This window comes from Peromyscus maniculatus, chromosome 11, assembly GCF_049852395.1.
Source record: "Peromyscus maniculatus bairdii isolate BWxNUB_F1_BW_parent chromosome 11, HU_Pman_BW_mat_3.1, whole genome shotgun sequence".
In the NCBI taxonomy this organism is placed as follows: domain Eukaryota; kingdom Metazoa; phylum Chordata; class Mammalia; order Rodentia; family Cricetidae; genus Peromyscus; species Peromyscus maniculatus.
Window position 1 is genome coordinate 81355845 of NC_134862.1, and position 19818 is coordinate 81375662.

General features: G+C 46.4%; 2 protein-coding genes across 3 annotated transcripts in view; one reads left to right on the forward strand and one right to left on the reverse strand.

Moving 5' to 3' along the window:
• Positions 1-320: 320 nt before the first annotated feature.
• Ncstn (nicastrin) lies at positions 321-16531 on the reverse strand. 2 transcript variants are annotated; one of them, XM_076548269.1, is made up of 18 exons: positions 16392-16531; positions 14962-15066; positions 10588-10702; positions 10364-10487; positions 9870-9991; positions 9323-9468; positions 7474-7624; positions 7060-7169; positions 6700-6852; positions 6040-6144; positions 5837-5914; positions 4452-4624; positions 3156-3258; positions 2951-3046; positions 2576-2663; positions 2183-2337; positions 1697-1909; positions 321-1109 (listed from the first exon to the last, which is right to left on the reverse strand). In XM_076548269.1, the coding sequence occupies exons 4-18, from the start codon at positions 10393-10395 to the stop codon at positions 987-989; spliced, it is 1848 nt and encodes a 615-aa protein (XP_076404384.1). In that variant the 5' UTR covers positions 10396-10487; positions 10588-10702; positions 14962-15066; positions 16392-16531; the 3' UTR covers positions 321-986. The 2 variants fall into 2 exon arrangements, with proteins under 2 accessions (XP_076404384.1, XP_006990651.1); XM_006990589.4 differs by lacking the exon at positions 10588-10702 and having other exon boundaries at positions 16392-16525.
• Positions 16532-16604: 73 nt separating this feature from the next.
• Copa (coat protein complex I subunit alpha) overlaps positions 16605-19818 on the forward strand; it is a 47591-nt gene continuing 44377 nt past the window's right edge. Inside the window, exon 1 of the mRNA XM_042258627.2 lies at positions 16605-16742. Coding sequence (XP_042114561.1) covers positions 16703-16742 — 40 coding nt within the window. The 5' untranslated portion in view covers positions 16605-16702. The remainder of the gene's footprint in view (positions 16743-19818) is intronic.

Genomic DNA, 19818 nt, shown 5'->3' on the forward strand with positions numbered 1-19818 from the left:
ACACCTTTAATCCCAGCACTCGGGAGGCAGAACCAGGCAGATCTCTGTGAGTTCAAGGCCAGCCTGGTCTACAGAGCGAGATCCAGGAAAGGCACCAAAACTACACAGAGAAACCCTGTCTCGAAAAACCAAAAAAATAAAATAAAATAAGTGAAACTCTGCTAATGCTGTTCTTCTAAGAGAGGCTCCGGGGCTGTCAAAGCCCTTCTTCATCTGTTTGAACAGTATCTGACTTCTGGAGAACAAGGCAACATACACTGTGTTCTGGTCCAGGGTCACTGAACATCGTGATCTGGGAAGAATACAAAGCAACAAGTACAAACTGTATGGGATAATTTTAATGAAACTTGCTATTTATATATTTACAAAAAAAAATAAAAGGAAAAAAACCCCAACAAAAATAGATATTACAGTTTAATAATAAAAGGTACAACTGGGCACTGTGGGCTAGAGGTGGGATACCCACCTAACAGCACGCCCACCCTACCATGTCATCTGGGGGACCCGGAGAAAGGACAGCGAGAGAGAGACAGCTGGCTCAGCTGGAGGACCCATCCTTCTCCCCAAGGGTTCGAGGCAGTTTGATCCTGATGCTCAATCCTTCCCATCCTTCTTCCTGGTCCAGCAGGTGGTTGGGACAGCGGTGGGGGCAGGGTGACAGTGGGCTCCGAGGGAGGGACAGGGCAGGATGGAAAGACAGAGCTATCCCCGGAAAGGGCAGGCGAGGGTGGGTAACCGGGGCGTCAAACAGGAGCAGGAAGCTTCTCTCGTCACCCCTGGTATTGGAGAAGGAGGAATAGGAAAGGGGGGCGGGGAAGGGAGGCAACTTGCCCATTTCTCTCTGTCCCCACTCACAGTTCCAGTCCGTGTGTCAACCCCAGTCTAAGACAGACCCAGAGAGAATCCAGTGACAAATTAGTGGTTTGTTCCCAGCGGAACAACTGATCTAGGAAGTCCACAGCTGGCGGGGAGAGCCGCAGTCCTCTTCAGTAAGACACAGCTCCTGGCTCTCGGGGAGCCACGAAGAGGACGTCGGCTTTGGCGTTGATGCAGTAAGTGACGATGAGGGAGAAGACGAGGATGCTGAAGCCCACGATCAGGGTGATAAACTGCAAGGGTGAAGGTATGAGCAGGAAAGAAAAGAGGTCTCAGATGCCACCCCTGTCTTAGGTAACTCGGGAAGAAGCGACATCAGAATTCAAGCAGTAGACTCAAGTACCAAGAACAAGCAACAGCCATGGGAAGCATCTTCCCAGTGAGCAGACCGGGCTCTCCTTAGGCGAAAAGAGCAGTGTCTGTGTCCTCTGTTTACGAGATCTGAAGGTAGGCAGGACCCACGGTGTTGGGCCTCTGGCATTATACTTATGCTCATGACTTACTTATAACAGGGGCTCAATAACCAGCTGACTGACTCCTCCCAGCCCTGCCATAAAGCAGATGCTAGGCGCAGTGGGAGGTACAGATCTCAGATCCAAACAGGGCTCTTCCGAATAAGTACGCACTCAAACTATCAGTGCGGAGAGGCCTCCTGATGGGAGGCGATGGCAGACCAGCCACAGATGTGCGCTGGTTTTGCTCTAAATCTGGGACAAATGAGAAACAACAGAAAGGAACCTAACAGGACTGAGACAAGAGGTAGTGAAAAGACCCCAGCAGAATTCGACCTCCCCCGCCCCCACCTCCAGCCCAGTCTCACCTCAAGTTCTTTGCTGGCAATTAGGAATATCCGCGCTTGGATGTCTTTCCAGCGGCTCTCGGACCACGTAGAGTATTCTGTGGAGCCCCACTGACTCAGTTCAAAGGCAGGGGACAAGGCCCTGGCCAGTCGTACTGTGGAGCGCACACACCGGGGGAGCCGCTCTGTCTTGTTGGAATTCAAAGGGCCCTGTACCCATGAGTAGTCATACAGCTGCACAAGAAGACAGGTCCCAGCACAGGGCTGAGGTGACATTCTTCTCACTTGCTCCCTGTGCCCCTGTGAGCACCACATTCCGACCAACTCCACCACCTAGCTGACCCTTCATCCCATCATTTCACCCAGGCTACTGCTTCCTCAAGGCGCAGGTTCGTAGGGCCGTATCCCTCTCCCTTGCCACACCAATCCTCACACCTGCCCAGCAGATCTCCAACCCTTTCGAGGGAAAGAGGCCCCAGGACACCTCCGACACCCACCGCCACTCACATCCTTGCTTTCATTTGGGACTTTACTTGGATCCTGGCACTGCTCTCGGGTGAGGTCGGTCACCGTGCCCGTCAGGTTTGCCAAGGCATACTGCACAACGTGGGTCGCGTTGGTAGGGCTGGAGACAGCGATGTAATGTTGAAGAGGCCCGTCATCTGATGGCAGGCCAAAGGGAAAGGAAGACGTGGAAGGTGAGGTCAAGGTGGACAGAGGTGGGCAGGGGCCAGCAGGGAGCAGGTTCACAGAAAAGGACCCAGTGAACATCAAGAAAGGCAAACAGGGAGAAAGAAAGCAGAGAGGGGAAAAAAAAGAATAAAGATTAAACCAAAAGGATGCCTTTTTCTCTATGCACTGTGTCAGGTAGGGATGCTTCTTCTCACAGCAGATGCTTACCCAAATAGGACCTGAGGTCCTGTCTGAGGATAGACTGAAACCATGAGTTGTTGGATCTAACCAGGAACCCATAGAGCAGACGTGTTACCTAGGGTTGGGACACCGAGAAGAAAAAAGGCTGTGACTTGCAGCAAGACCAGGAAAACAATGAGCAGAGATGAGTTGTAAGATAGGAACTCTACCCGGGCTGGGAGACAGTGGCCAATTCACAAGGATGTAGATGAAGCCCATTCAAGAACTCTCAAGGGTATCATCCTTGCAGGCATGAACAGGCATGCTAAATTCCAAAGTTTAGAAAGTTGACGAGGACCACAGAGAAGGGGACAGCCTGTGTTAACAGAAACTAAAGGACCAGGGGGGCCCATCTTTTCTTACTGTTTGGGGATCAGCCTCAATCGAATCAATGGAGTTGGTTCCTCCTGCAAGCTCATACAATGCACGTGCCAGCACTGTGGCCACGTTCGCCAGCGCCTGCAGCAGGTGAGGAGAAGGGCCGGATGGCTCACCTGTCTCCCAGGGCTTCACTTGTAGCATTTCTGCTGTATTTCCCATGCTCCCACCCGGCCCAGGTCAGTGCTACCTTGGCGGTGTCTGTCACAAAGTTCAGATTCTCTTCTGGGCTCTGCCACTCAGGATAGGTCACGTTAATGTTCTCAGCGGTGTCGTAAATGCTCTGGTAATACCTGCCAGGAAAGTCAGCATGAGCCCTGGCTAGATGAAGGCAGGTCCTCGTGTCTTTCTCACCTAAATGCCCTCATGTGGGAACTTGCTATCTAATTTTTCATCATCCAGTGGGAAAAGGAGAGGGAAAAGTAGGCTCCGTTATTAAAGACTACTAGAAATGAGGAAGTAGGAATGACGCTGGGGTAAAGAAATTTGAACCCTCTGCTGCTGGACAAAGTATAAAAAGCAAGCCAGCCCTACGCACTGGACACACAGGAGGCTGGCTGGCTTTTCAGAGAACTAGCGCCCTGCATGAGTGTTCTCACGAGCGCCCACAGTGACAGAGGGAGGCTGTCGGCGCCAAGATCAGGTGTGCTCACAGACAGATACAGACATTGGATCGGGTCACTGTGATTGTCCCCGTGAGCCCCAAGGAAACAGATTTTAAAGAGCACCCTTATCCTTCCTTCTCAAATGCCCCTAATGCAGGAATAAATTGCTGCCCCATACAGAGCCAAGTCAACCACATAATCAAGTGAATTATCTCTTACCCCAAAGCACCCACACCTGCTCCACACACACAAAAGGATTTAGAAAGCTGACAGTAATCTAGAACCGTCACCCCCTTGAGTGGAGTGAGAAAGGATCTTTGCTAGGGTCAGAGAATCAAAGTATAAGCATTTTTATTTAAAAACTCATTTGGCCCCAAGTAGGCTAGAGAGAGAGAGAGCCACCTAGCCTGAGTGAGAATCCTGTTACCCTGGCCTCAAGTTAGGAGCAGCGTGAAGGCCTCCAGAACCAGGAGAAAGGCAACTGGTGCCTTCTTATCCTCAGAGTCCCCTCGTACACTCAGCCACATGCACCTACCACGTGGTGAGAACATGTTACATTTCAGACTAAGAACCCTGCTTGTGGACCCCAGACAGAAGCACTCTTGTCCTCCAGCCAAGGGACTCCCTTCCATCTCCCTCGGTGGCCCCTTGGGAACCTGGGAGAAGTGGAGCCCCGGCAGAGGATGGCTGCACACGGAGTGCTAAGGGTTAAGGAGCAGCCTTCCAGGCCTCCCTGAATGGCTACTGAACGAAGAATCCAAACTTCCTGGAGTTCCTGGAGGAAGTGTATGGGGTGGGAGAAGACAGCAATCTTCCTCCCAGACTACAGAACAGACTGCCTCTGAAAACGAAGACGGTATGGATAGGGCCAGGGGACTTACCGATTATGGAAGGAACCAGAGTGGTCAGCCAGAACTACACCAGAGATGTTTCGAGCCCGAAGAAACCGCTGTAGAGACGATGGAGGAAGGGCCTGTGACTGATTCTGTCTCCTGAGGACGACTTCGGAGACACCAGCACCACTCTTCTCCAGAGTGACCAGAAGGTCCTCCACCTGAGGAAGGAACGGAAGCAGACTGCTGGGAGCGGGAGGGGGTGGGAGGGGTCTCTCAGCCTATGCTCTCCTAGATAGAGTCTTCAAACGCTCTGGAACCAAGACTGAATTTCCTACAGTTCCCATGGTTCTTTCCACAGTTAGGAAATGAGAGCACAAAGAGGACTGGTTTTTCCACATTTACAGGTGAGTTCCGTCCTCGGGACTCCGCCTTCCTCTCAGTGGGTGTTTCATGTATCATCTGTCGTGCAGAATTGGAGGGGCCAATCAACAACAGAATGCCAACTATGTAAGCCATTCTCTAAGTGCTGCAGGACCAAAGCAGGGACAGCCGAGGCCGTCGGAGTGGCAGCAAGAGCGCTCCAAAGAGAAAAGCAGGCATACAGCTGCACTGGGTAGGGAGGAAGAGCCATGACTTAGCTTGCAGGAAGAGGCGGGCCGAGGCAGAGAGATGGCTCAGTGGTTAAGAGCACTTGTTGCTTTTGCAGAGGACCCAGGTTTGATCCTCAGTACCAACATGGTGGTTCATAACCATCTGTAATTCCAGTGCTAGGAGATCTGCCCTCTTCTGACCGCCCTGGGCACCAGACACGCATATGGTGCATTATGGTGCAGGCAAATACTCATACATATAAAATAAAATAGATCAATGTCTGCGCTCCGCTTCCCCCAATAAAGTGGAGGGAAAATTGGGCAGGAGCCTAATGCAGGTGGGACTCCACAGGTAGCCTTGACAACTGGGTCCATAGGACAGCAAGACTAGAACAGAAGGAGCAAGTCACACCTTTAATCCCAGCACTTGGAAGGCAGGGGCAGACAAATCTCTGAGTTCAAGACCAGCCTGGTCTACAGAGTGAGTTCCAGGATAGCCAAGACTACCCTGTCTTGAAAAACAACAACAACAACAACAACAACGAGAGAGAGAGAGAGAGAGAGAGAGAGAGAGAGAGAGAGAGAGAGAGAGAGAGAGAGAGAGAGAAGGAGGAGGAGGAGGAGGAGGAGGAGGAGGAGGAGAAGAAGAAGAAGAAGAAGAAGAAGAAAGAAGGGTCACTCACTTGTCAGAAGTGATAGTATTTAGGTACTGAATGATCACAGAGAACTACCTATTCTAGGGAACTAATGAGATACCACCATGTTTATGATTCTTTTCACAAAGCAGTGGTGTTCATCTTTAGCCAACACCTAAGTTTATCCTTTCTCTTGTTAGGTTACCTGGTTCTTCACAGATTCGTTTTTCTGAGACATGGGATCTGTGTGCATCCAGAGATCTAGTGAAGTTCTTAAGGCCACCTGGGAAGGATGAAGAGCAACATGCATGATCTGTCTCTTGCTGTGACCCGTGTCTGGGAGATGGGCAGTGTCTGCAGAACAGGGTGCTTAAGTTCAAGGAAGAGGTTGAGGATAGAGGCTCACACCTGTCCCAGCTCCACAAATGAATCAATGTTCTCTAGTCGCACCGGAAACTTGCCGTTCTCCATGTCATAGACCATCCTTGAGCTGCCAATGTAGTCAAAAGTTTCCTGAGGGGTGGAGACAGGAGAGATTCCCAAGGGATAGGGCAGTCGGAGGTCAACAAAGCGGGTTGCTTTCTTGGGTCATCTCAGCCAATAGTCATCTTACAGCCATGTGATCTACCACCCCCAACAACATCCCAGCTGCCTCTCACATGCATGCATCATGGGATTTTTTTTTTTTTTTTTTTTTTGAGCCTAGAAGTGGGGAAAGCGGCCTTTGTAAAGGGCTCAACGCTAACACCAGCTGTTACACGGTTGCTCCTTGATTCTCCTCTGTCGTCCCAGCTCTGGCTGCTATCACCTTACACTTCAGCCAGGCTGTAGCGCCACAGGGATTGGGACAGTACACACAAGAGGAAGCCTCACACAGATTTTGTTAATGGGGGAAGGAAGGGGAGACACATCAATTCAGGAAATACAAGCTTCCTAAAACAGAGGACTCCAAGGGGGAAACAGAGAGACACATGCAGAAACCGATTAACAGCTCAGGTCAATAATTCCTCTCCCATCATGACCATCCCCTTCCTCCTTGCCATCTTGCCCTAGGGGAAAGGCCCTTACCCCCTGGAAGAAGACAAACATCACATTGCGGGGTAGGCTGGCCACATCAGGTGCCTTGTGCAAAGCTTCAGCTGCAGCCAGCTGCGTGACAAAAGAGGCTACAGCACTTTCTGCCCCCGGGGCCACATTCCAGAAGAAGGACCGGCTATCCAGCTGGAGGAGCAGAAGACAAGATAGGGTGGTGTGCTTTAGAACTGGACCAACAGAGCCAAGCCCAAGCTCCTTCTCTTTGGGGTAAGTACTGGAGCTAAGGAGTCCAACAGCCCAGCTCCCTCTCCATTTAAGGCCCCCCAATGTCTTCACTCTGAAATCAGACATATCTACAGAGCCCTGCCCATGCCGTACAGGGGCAACACTCACCCGGGTGGCAGCAACCACAACCCTGTCATCGGGTTCTAATGCCCCAGATGTATTTATAGGCTTAAGCATGCTCCAGACGTTGAAGTCGGATAAGGGGTCACAGACGATTTCTGAGTAAGACACAAACAGTGAGAGATCAATAGGACTAAGGGAGAGGGTAGTTGTAGAGAAGGCCTTCAAGACTGTTTAGACTCAGTCCCCAAGAACTCCAAGGACTCCATTCTCCACCTTCAAGAGCTCTAGCTCTGGCTCTCTGCCACCGTCCATTTCAGGTGCAGGCTGCCATCTCTTCCAAGCTCTCCCGTGCAGTGCCTGCTGCCCGGGCCCATTCTTCCCTGGATGATCTCACCAACCTCCCTGGCTGGGTCCACCGCCCTCACCCCAGTCGGCCTGCACGGCTCGGGCTCTGCCTACCTGGGTTGATGCTGAAGGTGCTCTGGATGAAGCTGCGCCGCATGCAGGTGGCAGTGCTGATGACGGCGTGCATGTGTGAGAAGAGCTGCATCGCGCACAGTGGGAAGCTCGGTGCAGAGCCGTTCTGACCCAGGTTGTGGTCTTGGTAGCACTGGAGAGGAGATGGACCCCACTGAGACAGCTAGCTGTGGACGCCCTCTCTCGCTTTCCAGGAAGAGGAAGGCCCAGCTCCATTCTTAAGCCACTCCCATTTTGGGAGACATAAGTCCCCAAGCTACAGGTGTCCTGGGATGACCCATATAAGGTCAAAGAGAAAAATTCCTCAATCAGTACAAACAGCATGGACTCAACAGATTGGTTGGAGCAGATGGACTTATCCGATTCTAACTGGTGTGGTCCAGGCGTCAGTCACCAAAGGATCTTGCTACAGTTTACAAGGGCCCCAAACTCATAATCCCGTATCGGCTTCCCCAGCACTGACAGTACAGGTGCGTGCTACCATGCCGGGCTCCGGCCACTGTTCTTAGTGTGACCTGATATGAGGAGCACTGGCTATAAATAAAGAACAAAAGTTCATGGCCAGCGACTCATTTTGTCATTCTAAAGACAAATCTCTTGACTTAAAATGAAGATGCTAGACTAGACAGACGTATTAGAGCTGTAAACAACTGATCTAAGACGGCTCAGTGGGTAAGAGTGTTTGATGTGTAAACCCAAAGAGCTGTGTTCCAATCATGGCACCCATGTAAAAAGCTGGACATGGCCGAGCATGCACCTGTAACCCGTGATGCTGGGAGGAAAGACAAGAGGATTGCAGGTGCTTGCTGGCTGCCAGCCTAAGTTCAGGTTTCCTGTCTCAAGGGAGCAAGGTGGAGAGTGATAGGGCAGGATATCGGATGTCTTCCTCAGGCCTTTACATTACATTCTCATTTATACATATGTGCATATATACGTATCATACACACAGAAAGAACCTCAGGGATTTACTGAATTCAATCTCTCCACTCCTAGTCCAGTGCTCTCTCTTTGTGTTTTTGTTTTGTTCTGTATCAGCTAAGGTCTCACTGTATTGGTCAGGTTGCCTATTCTAGCCTGTGCCTGGGATTAAGCATGAGGCATCACACCTGGTCCAATGTTCTTTTTATGTAGCCCTGGCTGTCTTGGAATACTATGAAGACCAGACTGGCTTTGAACTCAGAGATCTGTCTGCCTCTGCCTGGGATTAGAGTGTTGGGATTAAAGGCATGTGCTACCGCTGCCAGCTTTTTATCTGGTTCTTTTTTTTTTTTTTTTTTTTTTTTTGGTTTTTCGAGACAGGGTTTCTCTGTGTAGCTTTGCGCCTTTCCTGGAGCTCACTTGGTAGCCCAGGCTGGCCTCGAACTCACAGAGATCCGCCTGGCTCTGCCTCCCGAGTGCTGGGATTAAAGGCGTGCGCCACCACCGCCCGGCCTTTATCTGGTTCTTAACTGTGACTGGACACCTTGCTTCATATTCTTCTTCCATGTACTTCTGTCCAGTCTAAAAGCTTTCATTGCTATAATATCAGACAGAAAGCAATGGCAGAGGGCAATGTCAAGACACTAAACAATAAACGTTTTAGTTCTTGTTCTGTTTGTGAGACAGGGCCTTCCTATGTAGCCCTGGCTGGTCTGGAACTTGCTATGTGTCTGCCTCCTGAATGCTGGGATTCAGGCATGCACCATCACACTTGACCAAACTCCTTGGTTGTTGTTCTGAGGAGCCATCTTTCGAGGTGTGCACTAGCAGAACAAGCCTCCCTCCAAACAGGACAGGAACGTGAGAATAATCCTTTCTCATTGGAATTGCCAGAAGCTGGCAGAGTCAGTACCTGCTTGATGACCTTGGTTTCATTCTCATCTTCAAGAAGAAAGATGGGAAAACTAAAGTCCTCATAAGCCAAGCCATTGCCCAGTTCATTCCACAGTGTTTGTTTGCAGTGAGCAAACTCTGCCCCATAGGAGTTGGAGTAAATACCTGGAGGAAGGAAGCAGGGAGGGGTGTAGGGAACAGTTTATTGAGGCACCAAGTATGGAGGGACCAGGAGAAGTATGAAGGGTAGGATGTCAGAGCCTGGGGCTGAGGGTACAGAAGGAGGCAATGACTCTAAGAGGCAGCCATCAGTCATTCACCAGCCCCACTAGAATAGAAACCCGTATCAGGGAACCCTAGGCTGGCAGATCAGGTACCTGAGCATGTGACAAGAAGGAATGGTGGAAGAGGAAAAGAAGATGGGGGGGTGGGTGGAGGGTGGGGAGTGGGGACGAGTCAGTTGTACACAGTCTACAGACATATGCCCCCTGCCCCTGACACCTGACAGTGGTGCAACAATGAGCTTTGTACAAGAGAAGGTTCTCGTGATCTTTTGAGGCCCTTACCGAACCCATCATTTGGGCACTGCACACTAGGAGAGAAACTTGAAGTCGAATTGGGCTTGGCTAGAGTCACTGCAAGACCAGCAATTCTGCTGGTTCTCCCCTTCAGCTTTTCCATTACATCCCTGGAATAGAGAAGGACATGAAAGAAGACAGGAAGGTATCAGACAGATTAATACTCGGGATGGAAACAAGTAGAGAATTAGGGACTCAGAACTACCAACTTACTTCTTTTCTTTCAGGGCTTAACTTCTGAGTCTGGACTATGGTCCGGCCTGAGATCAGGGTTTCATCTACCTTGTCCCTGAGGGATTTTGGACACCCCCTCCCCCCTTCTTCCCTGAAGAAGGACTAATTTTGGGATCAATAAGATGATTCCTTTTAATGTTATTTCCTCTTCTGATTCCTATCCCACACCAGACTAGAGCAACATTAGTACAAGGAGCAAATCTTCCTTTCTCTACATATAGTCCCTGGAAGACACATACAGTTCTCACCTGATGAAGAGCTTGCCCTCCAGTAGAACCATGTAAGGGGGGTTGGGCCCATCCGTCAATACCCACTGCAGATCCTCTTCTTTCTCCACTACGTGGATAACCCCTGTATCCCCACTAATTGAAGCTGCCGGGACAGAATGGGTCTAATTAAAGCTCTCACAGTTGATAATTCTGCAGATTTTTTTTTTTAAAAAACAGGATCTTACTATGTAACCCTGGCTGACCTGAACTGACTGTGTAGACCAGGCTGGCCTTGAATTTGCAGTGATCCTCCTGCCTCTGCTTTCCAAGTGCTGTGATTCAAGGCCACCACATCCAGCTTCTGCAGATCTTTTATCTCTAAGGATGTCACAAAATATTAGGGTAAACGCCGCCACTTCTAGACTTGAAGAGCTGAATGACCCCAGCTCCGTTTGAAGGAGTAAAAGGAGAATAAAAGCCCAGGAGGACTCATTAGAAGTCTTGTGGAAGTTGCTTTTTTAAAGCTTGACCTTGGGTCATTAGGACTGTACAGCGGGCACTTTACCCTGAGTCCTCTTGCTGGCCTTTACAGCCTTTTCATTAGCTGCTGGAGAGGCTCTGAAATTGTCACTTTCTTTGTGCCCAATTCCAACAACCTCACTTAACCATATATACAAGATTCTAGAACACTAGACATCCACATTTCAAAATCTGATTTTTCCTCCAGAAAATGCCACTCTCCATTTCCAGCTCCAACTTCTAGCTTTGGTCTTCCTTTGAAAAGACACAGATTCCGCGACCTCAATTGCCTTCTTGGGTCACCATTCTCCAGCCTCCTTTGGGAATGTCTTTATTTGCTCCTGGCCAGTTTTAGGTGATTTTAATCTAGAACTCTGAGCTCTCTAGAGCAGAGCCTCCCAACTGATAGGTCTGGAATGGACTGAAGACATACTGATAATCACCGGACTCCTTCCTGGGAATCTAGGATCTCAAAAGACCCTCAAGGGTAGACTCTTTGTTTACCCAAGATGACCTACGAATAATAAATATTTCTATGCATCTCATGATGTGACAAAGACCAGAAGTACTGCTTCAGAGGATGGATGATCCACAGACCAGGATATTTAGAATTTGACATGATATCCTGAGTCTCTAGGGATCTACGTGGAGACATCCTAGGGAAGACTGGATGTGCTATTCAAGAGTTACTTTAGACCTGTTACTCGGCATAACTGTGGAGTACAATTAGAACAAAAGTATTCTCTGCTTTGCTTTTTAGGACTGAGTCAGAGGCCTTGTGGACAATACTCACACTACCAATGAGCTGTACTCCCAGCCACTGGAATTTCAGATATAAATGCCTAGGCCTTCTCTCAGTGGGACCTGGATATATGTATTTGCTGAAATTACCATATGTAATTCTACGCTTCTAGACCACAGCATTGAAACAGACTTGCAAACTGGCAGAAGATTGAAAACCATCAAGTACTTCCCAATGGCTAACCAAACAGAATGCTTCTCTCAGGACATCTAATAAAAAGGAAGAGTCTACAAGATTTGCCTATGGCTTATATATAGTAAACACTTCACAGGATCACGTCCACAACAATGATAAAACATGGAAGAATAGCAGAGTCGGGGGCAGCCTCAGGTAAGCTCCAGATACTAACGAAGGTTTTAAGTAAAACAAGAGAAAGAAGAAAATAGTACTTGCTAAAGCTCTTAAAACACAAGAAAAAGAAAAGCTAGTGTAGTAAATTGAAAATAAATACATAAAGGTAACTTCAGCTCAAGGGAGGACAGGGAAGAGACAACTGTGCATTCTGGACTAAAGAAACCTGGATTCCCATCTGGGTCCTAACTGGTGATCACATAGTTTTAAGTAACGCGTTTGCTTTCTCTGGATCTTCAGTAAGGGGCAGTTTTCTTATCCCTATTCATCTTCTACAGTGGGGATAGAGGGCAAACAAAGTTACAGGTAGCTCTCTTTGAGCACTTTAAGGATCCAATAGAAGTAGGTCATGATAATCAGAAAATCAAATCTAGAGCTCAAATTTTCTCCTCAGTTTCATTATGCTCCCAACCCTAATTAAAAAGGGCGTTGCCTGTGAAGGAATGGACAGATGTGATGAAGCAAGACTCAGGAATAAGTAGGTTGAAAAGGAAACAAGATCCTAATGAGGAAATGGCCAGAGTCCAGCCCCTCCCTCTTCTCTCTGCACGGGCTGTGGCTTTATCTCCAGAGGCTACTGCTTTGTTTCCCACAGGGCTGCCTGAAGAATATGCAATGCAATGACTCATCTCCAAAGCAGAGTTTTTAGAGCCTAGCTTCAGCAGGATGGGGTCCTTGCAGTCAGGGTCGGTCATGTCCAGCAGTCTGACCTCAGTCTACCCTGGACCTAGTTCTCCTTCATCCACAACTCAGATGAGAAACTAAATCCAACAAAAACCTTAAGACTGTCTATAACTAATGAATCTACTAGCAGTGTTTCTTGTATGGGGGACATGGGACAATTAGCTCACCGAAGTACAGGTAGAAAAGTATTAACTAACCCTGAGCAAATTCCTTACTTTCCAATAACTGAGTTTCTTCTTACCAAGATGGAAGGTTTCTGGCAACCACATAATACTGTTTGGTACTTAATTCCACATCAACAACAGACATTTATTTGAAAAGTGTTTGAAGCAGGAAATGGAGGACCATGCCTACATTTGCAGCATTAGGAGGCCTGAGGCAAGAAGATCATAAGTTCAAGACCAGCCTGGGCTATATAATAAAATTCTGTCTTAAAAAATGGGAGAAAAAAAAAGATACTTTGACTTTCAGCTTTGTGTATCACTATTCTAGACATTATTAAAAGGATAAGCTAAAATTTAGAAATAATCGATTTGATGATAAAGCCAAGATCAGACCCTGTGTATCTACAAAACTATCCTGACAGAGCTACCGTTCATGGAAGACTAAAATCTGATGATAATAGATAGCTTAAGCAGAAAACAGGTTGCGATTTTTATTTTATTTTTTTAATATGTGTAGTACCCAGAGATTGAACTCAGGGCCTTATGCATATTAGGCAAGTGCTCTACACTGAGTTACACTTCCAGCAATTTATACAGTGTTGAGGACAGTAGTGTTGTCATGGAATTCTGTTTTGGAACACATTTACAAAGCACAAGGGTAAGTCCAAATATTTCCCTTATTTCTCTTACAACTATTTGGTGGATGGGATGGGCAATGGGGTCTCCAGCTCAGGCTGGCTTTGGCACCCTAATTCCTGGGTGTTGTGATTATAGCAGTGCCACTCTATGTAATTCATATGGTGTTAGGGACTAAAACCAGGACTTTCTATTTGCTAGGAAAGTACTCTACCGACTACTTAGATCTCCAGCCCCTATTTGGCATTATGTGTACGTGTGTGCACATCCTATGTGCAAATGCCTGATAGAAGACGTCAGCTATCTGTCCTTGTCTTCTCTTGTTTGAGACAGGATCTCTTTGCTGTATTTTTGCTGTATACAACAGACTAGCTGGCCTGTGAGTTTCCATGGATTCTACTGTCTCTCTATAGGAGTGCTAGGATTATAAGCAGACACATTATGCCTCTAGCTTTTTTAAAAAAATGTGGGTTCTAGAGTTCAAATTCAGATTGTCATGTATGCCCAAGAGCTTTTTTACCCACGGAGCCATGTCCCTAACCCTTAGTTGTCATAAATAAATACATCATATACACATACATACATACATACACACATAAATTTTTTAAATTATTTATATGTGAATGTTTTGCCTGCATGTATGTATGTGCACTCACATGTGTGCTCAGTGCCAGCAGAGGTTAGAAGCATCATCACATCTTTTAGAACTGGAGTAATGAATGGCTGAGAGCCACCACGCAGGCGCTGGGAACCAAAACTCAGCCCTCTGCAACAAGCTCTTAATCACTGAACCATCTCTCCAGGCCCCTGCTTGGCATTTTTAATGTCTTTTCTTTAACTAGTATACTGCCCTTGAAGAAGCTGGTTTTGGGGGTTGGGGATACTACCTTGAGGGTAGGGATTCAATCAACAGCATCACAAAATAACATCAGAAAGCTCAGACAAGTAGTGGTACATGTTTGCAATCCCAGAACTCAGCAGAAGGCTACAGCCAGACTGGGTTACACAGCAAGATTCTGCTCAAATGAAAAAAAAAAAAAAAAAAAAGGCTATTTTGGTTCAAAAAAGATCACTCAGAGTGCCAGAGTGATGATTACATTCCATAGAATATGGGGTTTCTTTTTCCTTAGAGAACTGTAAGGTAAGACAGTTAAGAGCCCCACCAGGGTTCAAATCCTAGCATGGTTTCTTACTATCATGATGATGCTGGGGAAATTAAGCAATTTCTCTAAGTTTTAGTTCCATCGTTTGTACAATGTTAATAACAAGGATTGTTGCAGAGGTAAAAATAAAATGTACATATTACTAAATTTAAGCTCTTATTAATTATCTTGCCTGGTTTGGCAGATGATAATCATCACCTATACACACACTCTGATTTGAACACCAAGATTCCTAAGCAGGACATGAGTAGTTGTGAGTATCCAGGATACAGATTGAATTATTAATGGCCACAAATACAAATCACAATTTCAACTTACACTGGCAGCCAATCTGATGAGTGGCATTGAGCAGGCGTACACAAGGAGCGGTTTTATTTAAGGGGATGTAGATTTTCCTCTCCACTGAGTTTCCCCCACACAATCCTGACCAGAAGATAAAAAGCATTAGGAAAAAGTGAAAGACACTTGGTATTAGCCTCTATCATCATTAGCTTGAGTCATGGTTTAGGTAAATCATTCACTATCATATTTTCTAGCATGGGATTAATGATCATTGTTTTCACTTCTTAGTCACATTATTGGAACATAAGTGTTGCATAAAAGTATCTAGCTATGTATCTTAGGAAGTTATTAAACTCCATGAAGATCAATTAACAATAAATCTAAAAAATGATTTTTCAAAAGAAAAGTCTTTGACTTTAGATGTGTCTGCGTCTAGTTGCATGGGTAACCACTTCTGCTTTTCTATCTTGTATGTATTTTACTAATTAGTTAGCAAAAGACCTCTGGTCTAAGAATATAGATTAACCAAACCAAGAAAAGCATTCAACAACAAAACCCAGCTAAAAATCTGAACAGACCTAGGAGAAACCTTACGCCACACATCTGTTCGGTTAATCAAACATCAGATCATTTGTGTGCACACCTAGAGTATGGGGAAGTTACTGTTTCTTCCTTGAAGATGGTCAAAATCAATGTTAATGTAGGGGAAGAGATAGTCATGGTTATAGACAGGAATGTTTGCATGTTAGGGCTCAACTAGAAAGCCATATACATATAAGAAAACATTTATAGCTTTGCTCAACTCTTAGTTGAACACACTATAAAGAATTACAGATGTTAGTGATTGTAATTCATAATTGCAAAATCACTAAACATTATATTGAAAAATGAAAATATGCATATACATTAAACGTCTAAAATTCCTTGAATCGTTACCTTCCTCTTAACAGTTTAAACCAGCCAAGCCCACGTTAGCCTCACTTTAGTAAGTAAAGAAAATAAGGAACACACATTTAGTATAGAACCACCAACAGGAGGAAATGAGGGCTCTCATTTTTTTTTTTCAGTGTTGCAAAAGCGCCCACAAAACAAGACTTATGGTCTCAAAAATACTAAACCAGAGAAAGGAGGCTGAGCTTTTTACACCTGTTCCTTTTGAATGTGGGTGGGGTGCGGTGGCTGGGGCTTTAAAGAAAACGAGGCATGCTAATGAGGTAGAAGAAAACCAGGTTGGAAACCCAGAAAAAGGTTGGAGACAACTAAGCGAAACGACGTGCCTCGGGAGATAAGAAATGAAGGTCCAGGCAAAGGGGGAACTTATGTCATGGGAACGAAAGACAAGAAGGATTTACAGGGCGGGGGGACAGAGGGGCAATGGGAACCAGAAGGGCAACGCCTGCACTTGCGGTGGGCCGATCCGGACGGTTCTCCTTACAGAGCGGAGCTCCGGGGTGGGGTGACCTCACCTGCCAGGATCACGGAAAAAGACAGAAGGAGAAGAAGACCCCGACTTCCTGGGTCAGGCCCAGAGCCGCCCCTAGTCGTAGCCATCTTGCCTCTCCGCTGGGCGGAAGCCTCGGGTCCCTTCCAGTCTCGTATCGGCCTCTCTAGGCTTCCGCCGGCACCGTCTCTGTGGTCCAGCGCTGCAAAGACCGGAAGTTAGTGTCTGAGGAGCTTCCGGGAGCCACGGCCTCCGGTAGCTGACGTGGAGCCTTTGGGAGGGCAACCGGGAGCGGCGGGACCGGGTTGTCGAACCTGGGAGCCGGAGGCCTGAAGGATGCTGACCAAATTCGAGACCAAGAGCGCGCGGGTCAAAGGTAGAGAAGAGGAAGAAAAGGGGGACAACGGAGGGTGGGTGTTAGGGCGGTGCTGTCACTAGGGAAGAGAGAATGGGCGGACTCGCCGCCCGAATTGGGCCCCTCGAACCGAGAGGAACCCCGAGGGAGGCGGGTTAGGGCTAGTGCAGTCTCTGCAGTCTGCGCTTCTTAGTGAGGGCCGGGACTTGGATTCACTCGCGAAATGGTTCCTGCGTTGTGGGAGATCCTTGAGGCCCGCTTTCTCTTTCCATCCCCCTCTTCTAGGGGCCGTGCGCCGGCTTTTATTCTCTCTGTTCTGAAGGCCTTGTGCCTTTTACGCTTTTTGATGGCCGTGTTATATGGAGTACCTCTGGGGATTGGTTCTCAGCCTCTGTCACTGTCGCTTTTTTTTGGGGGGGGGGGGTCAGGCACTGGCTATTCCATTAGCCAGGCTGCACCACCTCTATGTCGAGTGCTAACGTTGGAGTTTATTGCCTGTGTGCCTACAGCTCCATAAAGCCCTGAGACTGTTAAGACTGTTGAATGAAATACAAGATTTGAATGTCAGCTAAACAGTTTTTTTGGTAATAATTTTTGAAGGACAAAGGCTTGAGATCACGTGCTTTCAGAATGTTCTAATTTCAGAATGTTGAAATTAGAAAAGCAGAGAATTAAGTCTACGGGAATCTGGTTAAAAATATATCTGGAATATTTCCTAAAATGCATTATAGTGAAGTGGTTTGGAATCTGTTCTTTGGAGTTACATGTACTTGCTTAGGAATTCTGAAACATCCACTAACAACCTATATGACCTTAGGCGGCATACGGCATACTTACTATCTCTAAATGTCTATATTCTTATTTTTAAAAGTAAGAGTAATTAACATTCTCTTATAAAAATAATTAAAATGAGAAAGTATATTAAATATGTTTATAATAATGCCTGGCCAGACTCAGTAACTCAAAAACTGGAGGCTACTTAATATAAGGCTATATTATGAGCAGTTCTAAGTCTCATGAGAAATTTAGTCACGAAGGGTACCATTAAGAATTCCTGCTACCACCATAGCTATGTAGAGAGCCTGTCTCAAAATGGCAAAAAAGAAAGAAAAGAACCATCATCTCTGGTGCAGTTGTGGTGGCTTTAATCCCAGCACCCTGGAGCCAGATTCAGGTCGATCTGTGTGAGTTGGAGGCCAGCATGGTCCATACAGTGAGCTCCAGGCCAGTCACAACTACACAGTGAGGCACTATCCCAAAAGAGGGTCCTAGGCCTGGAGAGATGGCTCTGTTAGCAAGACTTATTGCTGTTGCAGAGGACTTGAGTTTGGTTCCAGGTTCCCATGTGTGGCAGCTCACAACCACCTGCAACTCCAGCTCCAGATGATCTGATCTCCTTTTCTGGGCTCTGTGGGCATCTGAACTCACATGTGCCCAAACGTAATTAAAAAAAAACAAACAAATAAAACCAGTTTCTGGTACTTGAGTAGTTGAAATGAGTCTTCATTTCCTATTAGTTCTTTTCAGATGTCTTCTTGGTCGGTAGAAAGGTGTGGGGGAATCAGTTCGTGAAAAGTGCTGAATCAGGATTAAGAGTGCATGCTGTTCATACAGAGTTTGGTTCCCATCATCTATGTCATGTGACTCACAGCTGCCTATAACTCCAGCCCATGGGATCTAGTACCCTCTTCTGTCCCTCTTCAGGCACCTGCTCCACTAATGTGCACATAACCCCCATACAGACACATGTTGTTGTTTATTTTTTACACTCTTGGGGAGCCCACCACCCAGCTCCTAAATAAATCACACATGGAGGCTTATTCTTACTTATGAATGTCTGGCCTTAGCTTGGCTTGTTGCTAGCATTACTTAACTTAAATCATCCCGTCTATCTTTTGCCTCTGGGCTTTTCTTTTCTCTTACTTCTGTAAATTTTACTCTTATTCTGTGGCTAGCTGGGTAGCTGGCCCCTGGAGCCCTCCTCTTTCTCTGGCTTCTTCTTCTTCCTCTTCCCAGACTTCTCCCTCTATATATTCTCTCTGACTGCCAGCCCTGCCTATCCTTTCTCCTCTCTTGCTATTGGCCAGTTCTTTATTAGACTATCAGGTGTTTTACACAGGCACAGTAACACAGCTTCATAGAGTTAAACAAATGCAACATAAGCAAAAGTAACACACCTTAAAATAATATTCTACAACACACACACAATTAAAAATAAAAAAAAAATTAAGTGCTAAGTTGGACACTGTTGTTCATGTCTAAATCCCAGCACATGAGAGGCTGAGGCAAGAGAATTGCTATGAATTGGAGGCTACATGGTGAGACCTATGCAAAAGAAAAAAAGGAAGGTGTTAACAGTATATCATAAAAATAAAAGAAACACCATGCAAAATAGGCGCCTTCATAAACTTGCTGATAGAGTATATTCATACAGTGTTTTTACAACTAAGCAGTAGATACCAGAGTTGGATGTGGTGGCTCTCACCTGTAATCCCAGCACATGGGAGGCTGAGGCAAGAGGGTTGCTACAATCTTGAGACCAGCCTAAATTACAAAGTGAGACCCTGTTTTAAAACACCCAAACATTGATGGGTGTGGTGGCACAGGCAGGGAGATCGCTAGTTTCTGGCTTTCAAAAGGATTTGCTGAAGCCATGTGATGGTGCACATCTTTAATCCTAGCACTCAGGAGGCAGAGGCAGGCAGGTCTCTTGAGTTTGAGACTAGTCTAAACTACAAAGTGAGACCCTGTTTTAAAACATCCAAACATTTAATTTGGGGTTCACAATGTGATTGAATATTCCCAAACATAGCATTTATCTGTAGGTCATTTATTTTTACTATTGAATAATGTTTTGTCTTTATTAATGTACCATTTGGGTAAATTCCTAGGAACATGATCATATAGCCAGAAGGTTTATAGAAAAACTATTGAATGTTCTAACTAAATAAAAAATTCCCATTGTTCTCACTAAAACAAACAAACAAACAAAAAAACCCAAACATTACTGAATTCAAGGCCAGCCTAGTCTAAAGAGTGAGGTTTTTTGGTTTTTGTTTTTTGGGTTTTATTTATTTATTTATTTATTTATTTGGTT

What these genes read in the sequence shown, in the direction of transcription:
- Ncstn (XM_006990589.4), bottom strand. Translation starts at nt 16,476, where the DNA reads ATGGCTACGACTAGGGGCGGCTCTGGGCCTGACCCAGGAAGTCGGGGT. An exon ending in TTGAGGCTGATCCCCAAACA is followed by an intron (nt 2,664 to 2,950) that starts GTAAGAAAAGAT and finishes TCCCAACCCTAG; the next exon opens with GTAACACGTCTGCTCTATGG. An exon ending in TCCCAAATGAAAGCAAGGAT is followed by an intron (nt 1,910 to 2,182) that starts GTGAGTGGCGGT and finishes CTTCTTGTGCAG; the next exon opens with CTGTATGACTACTCATGGGT.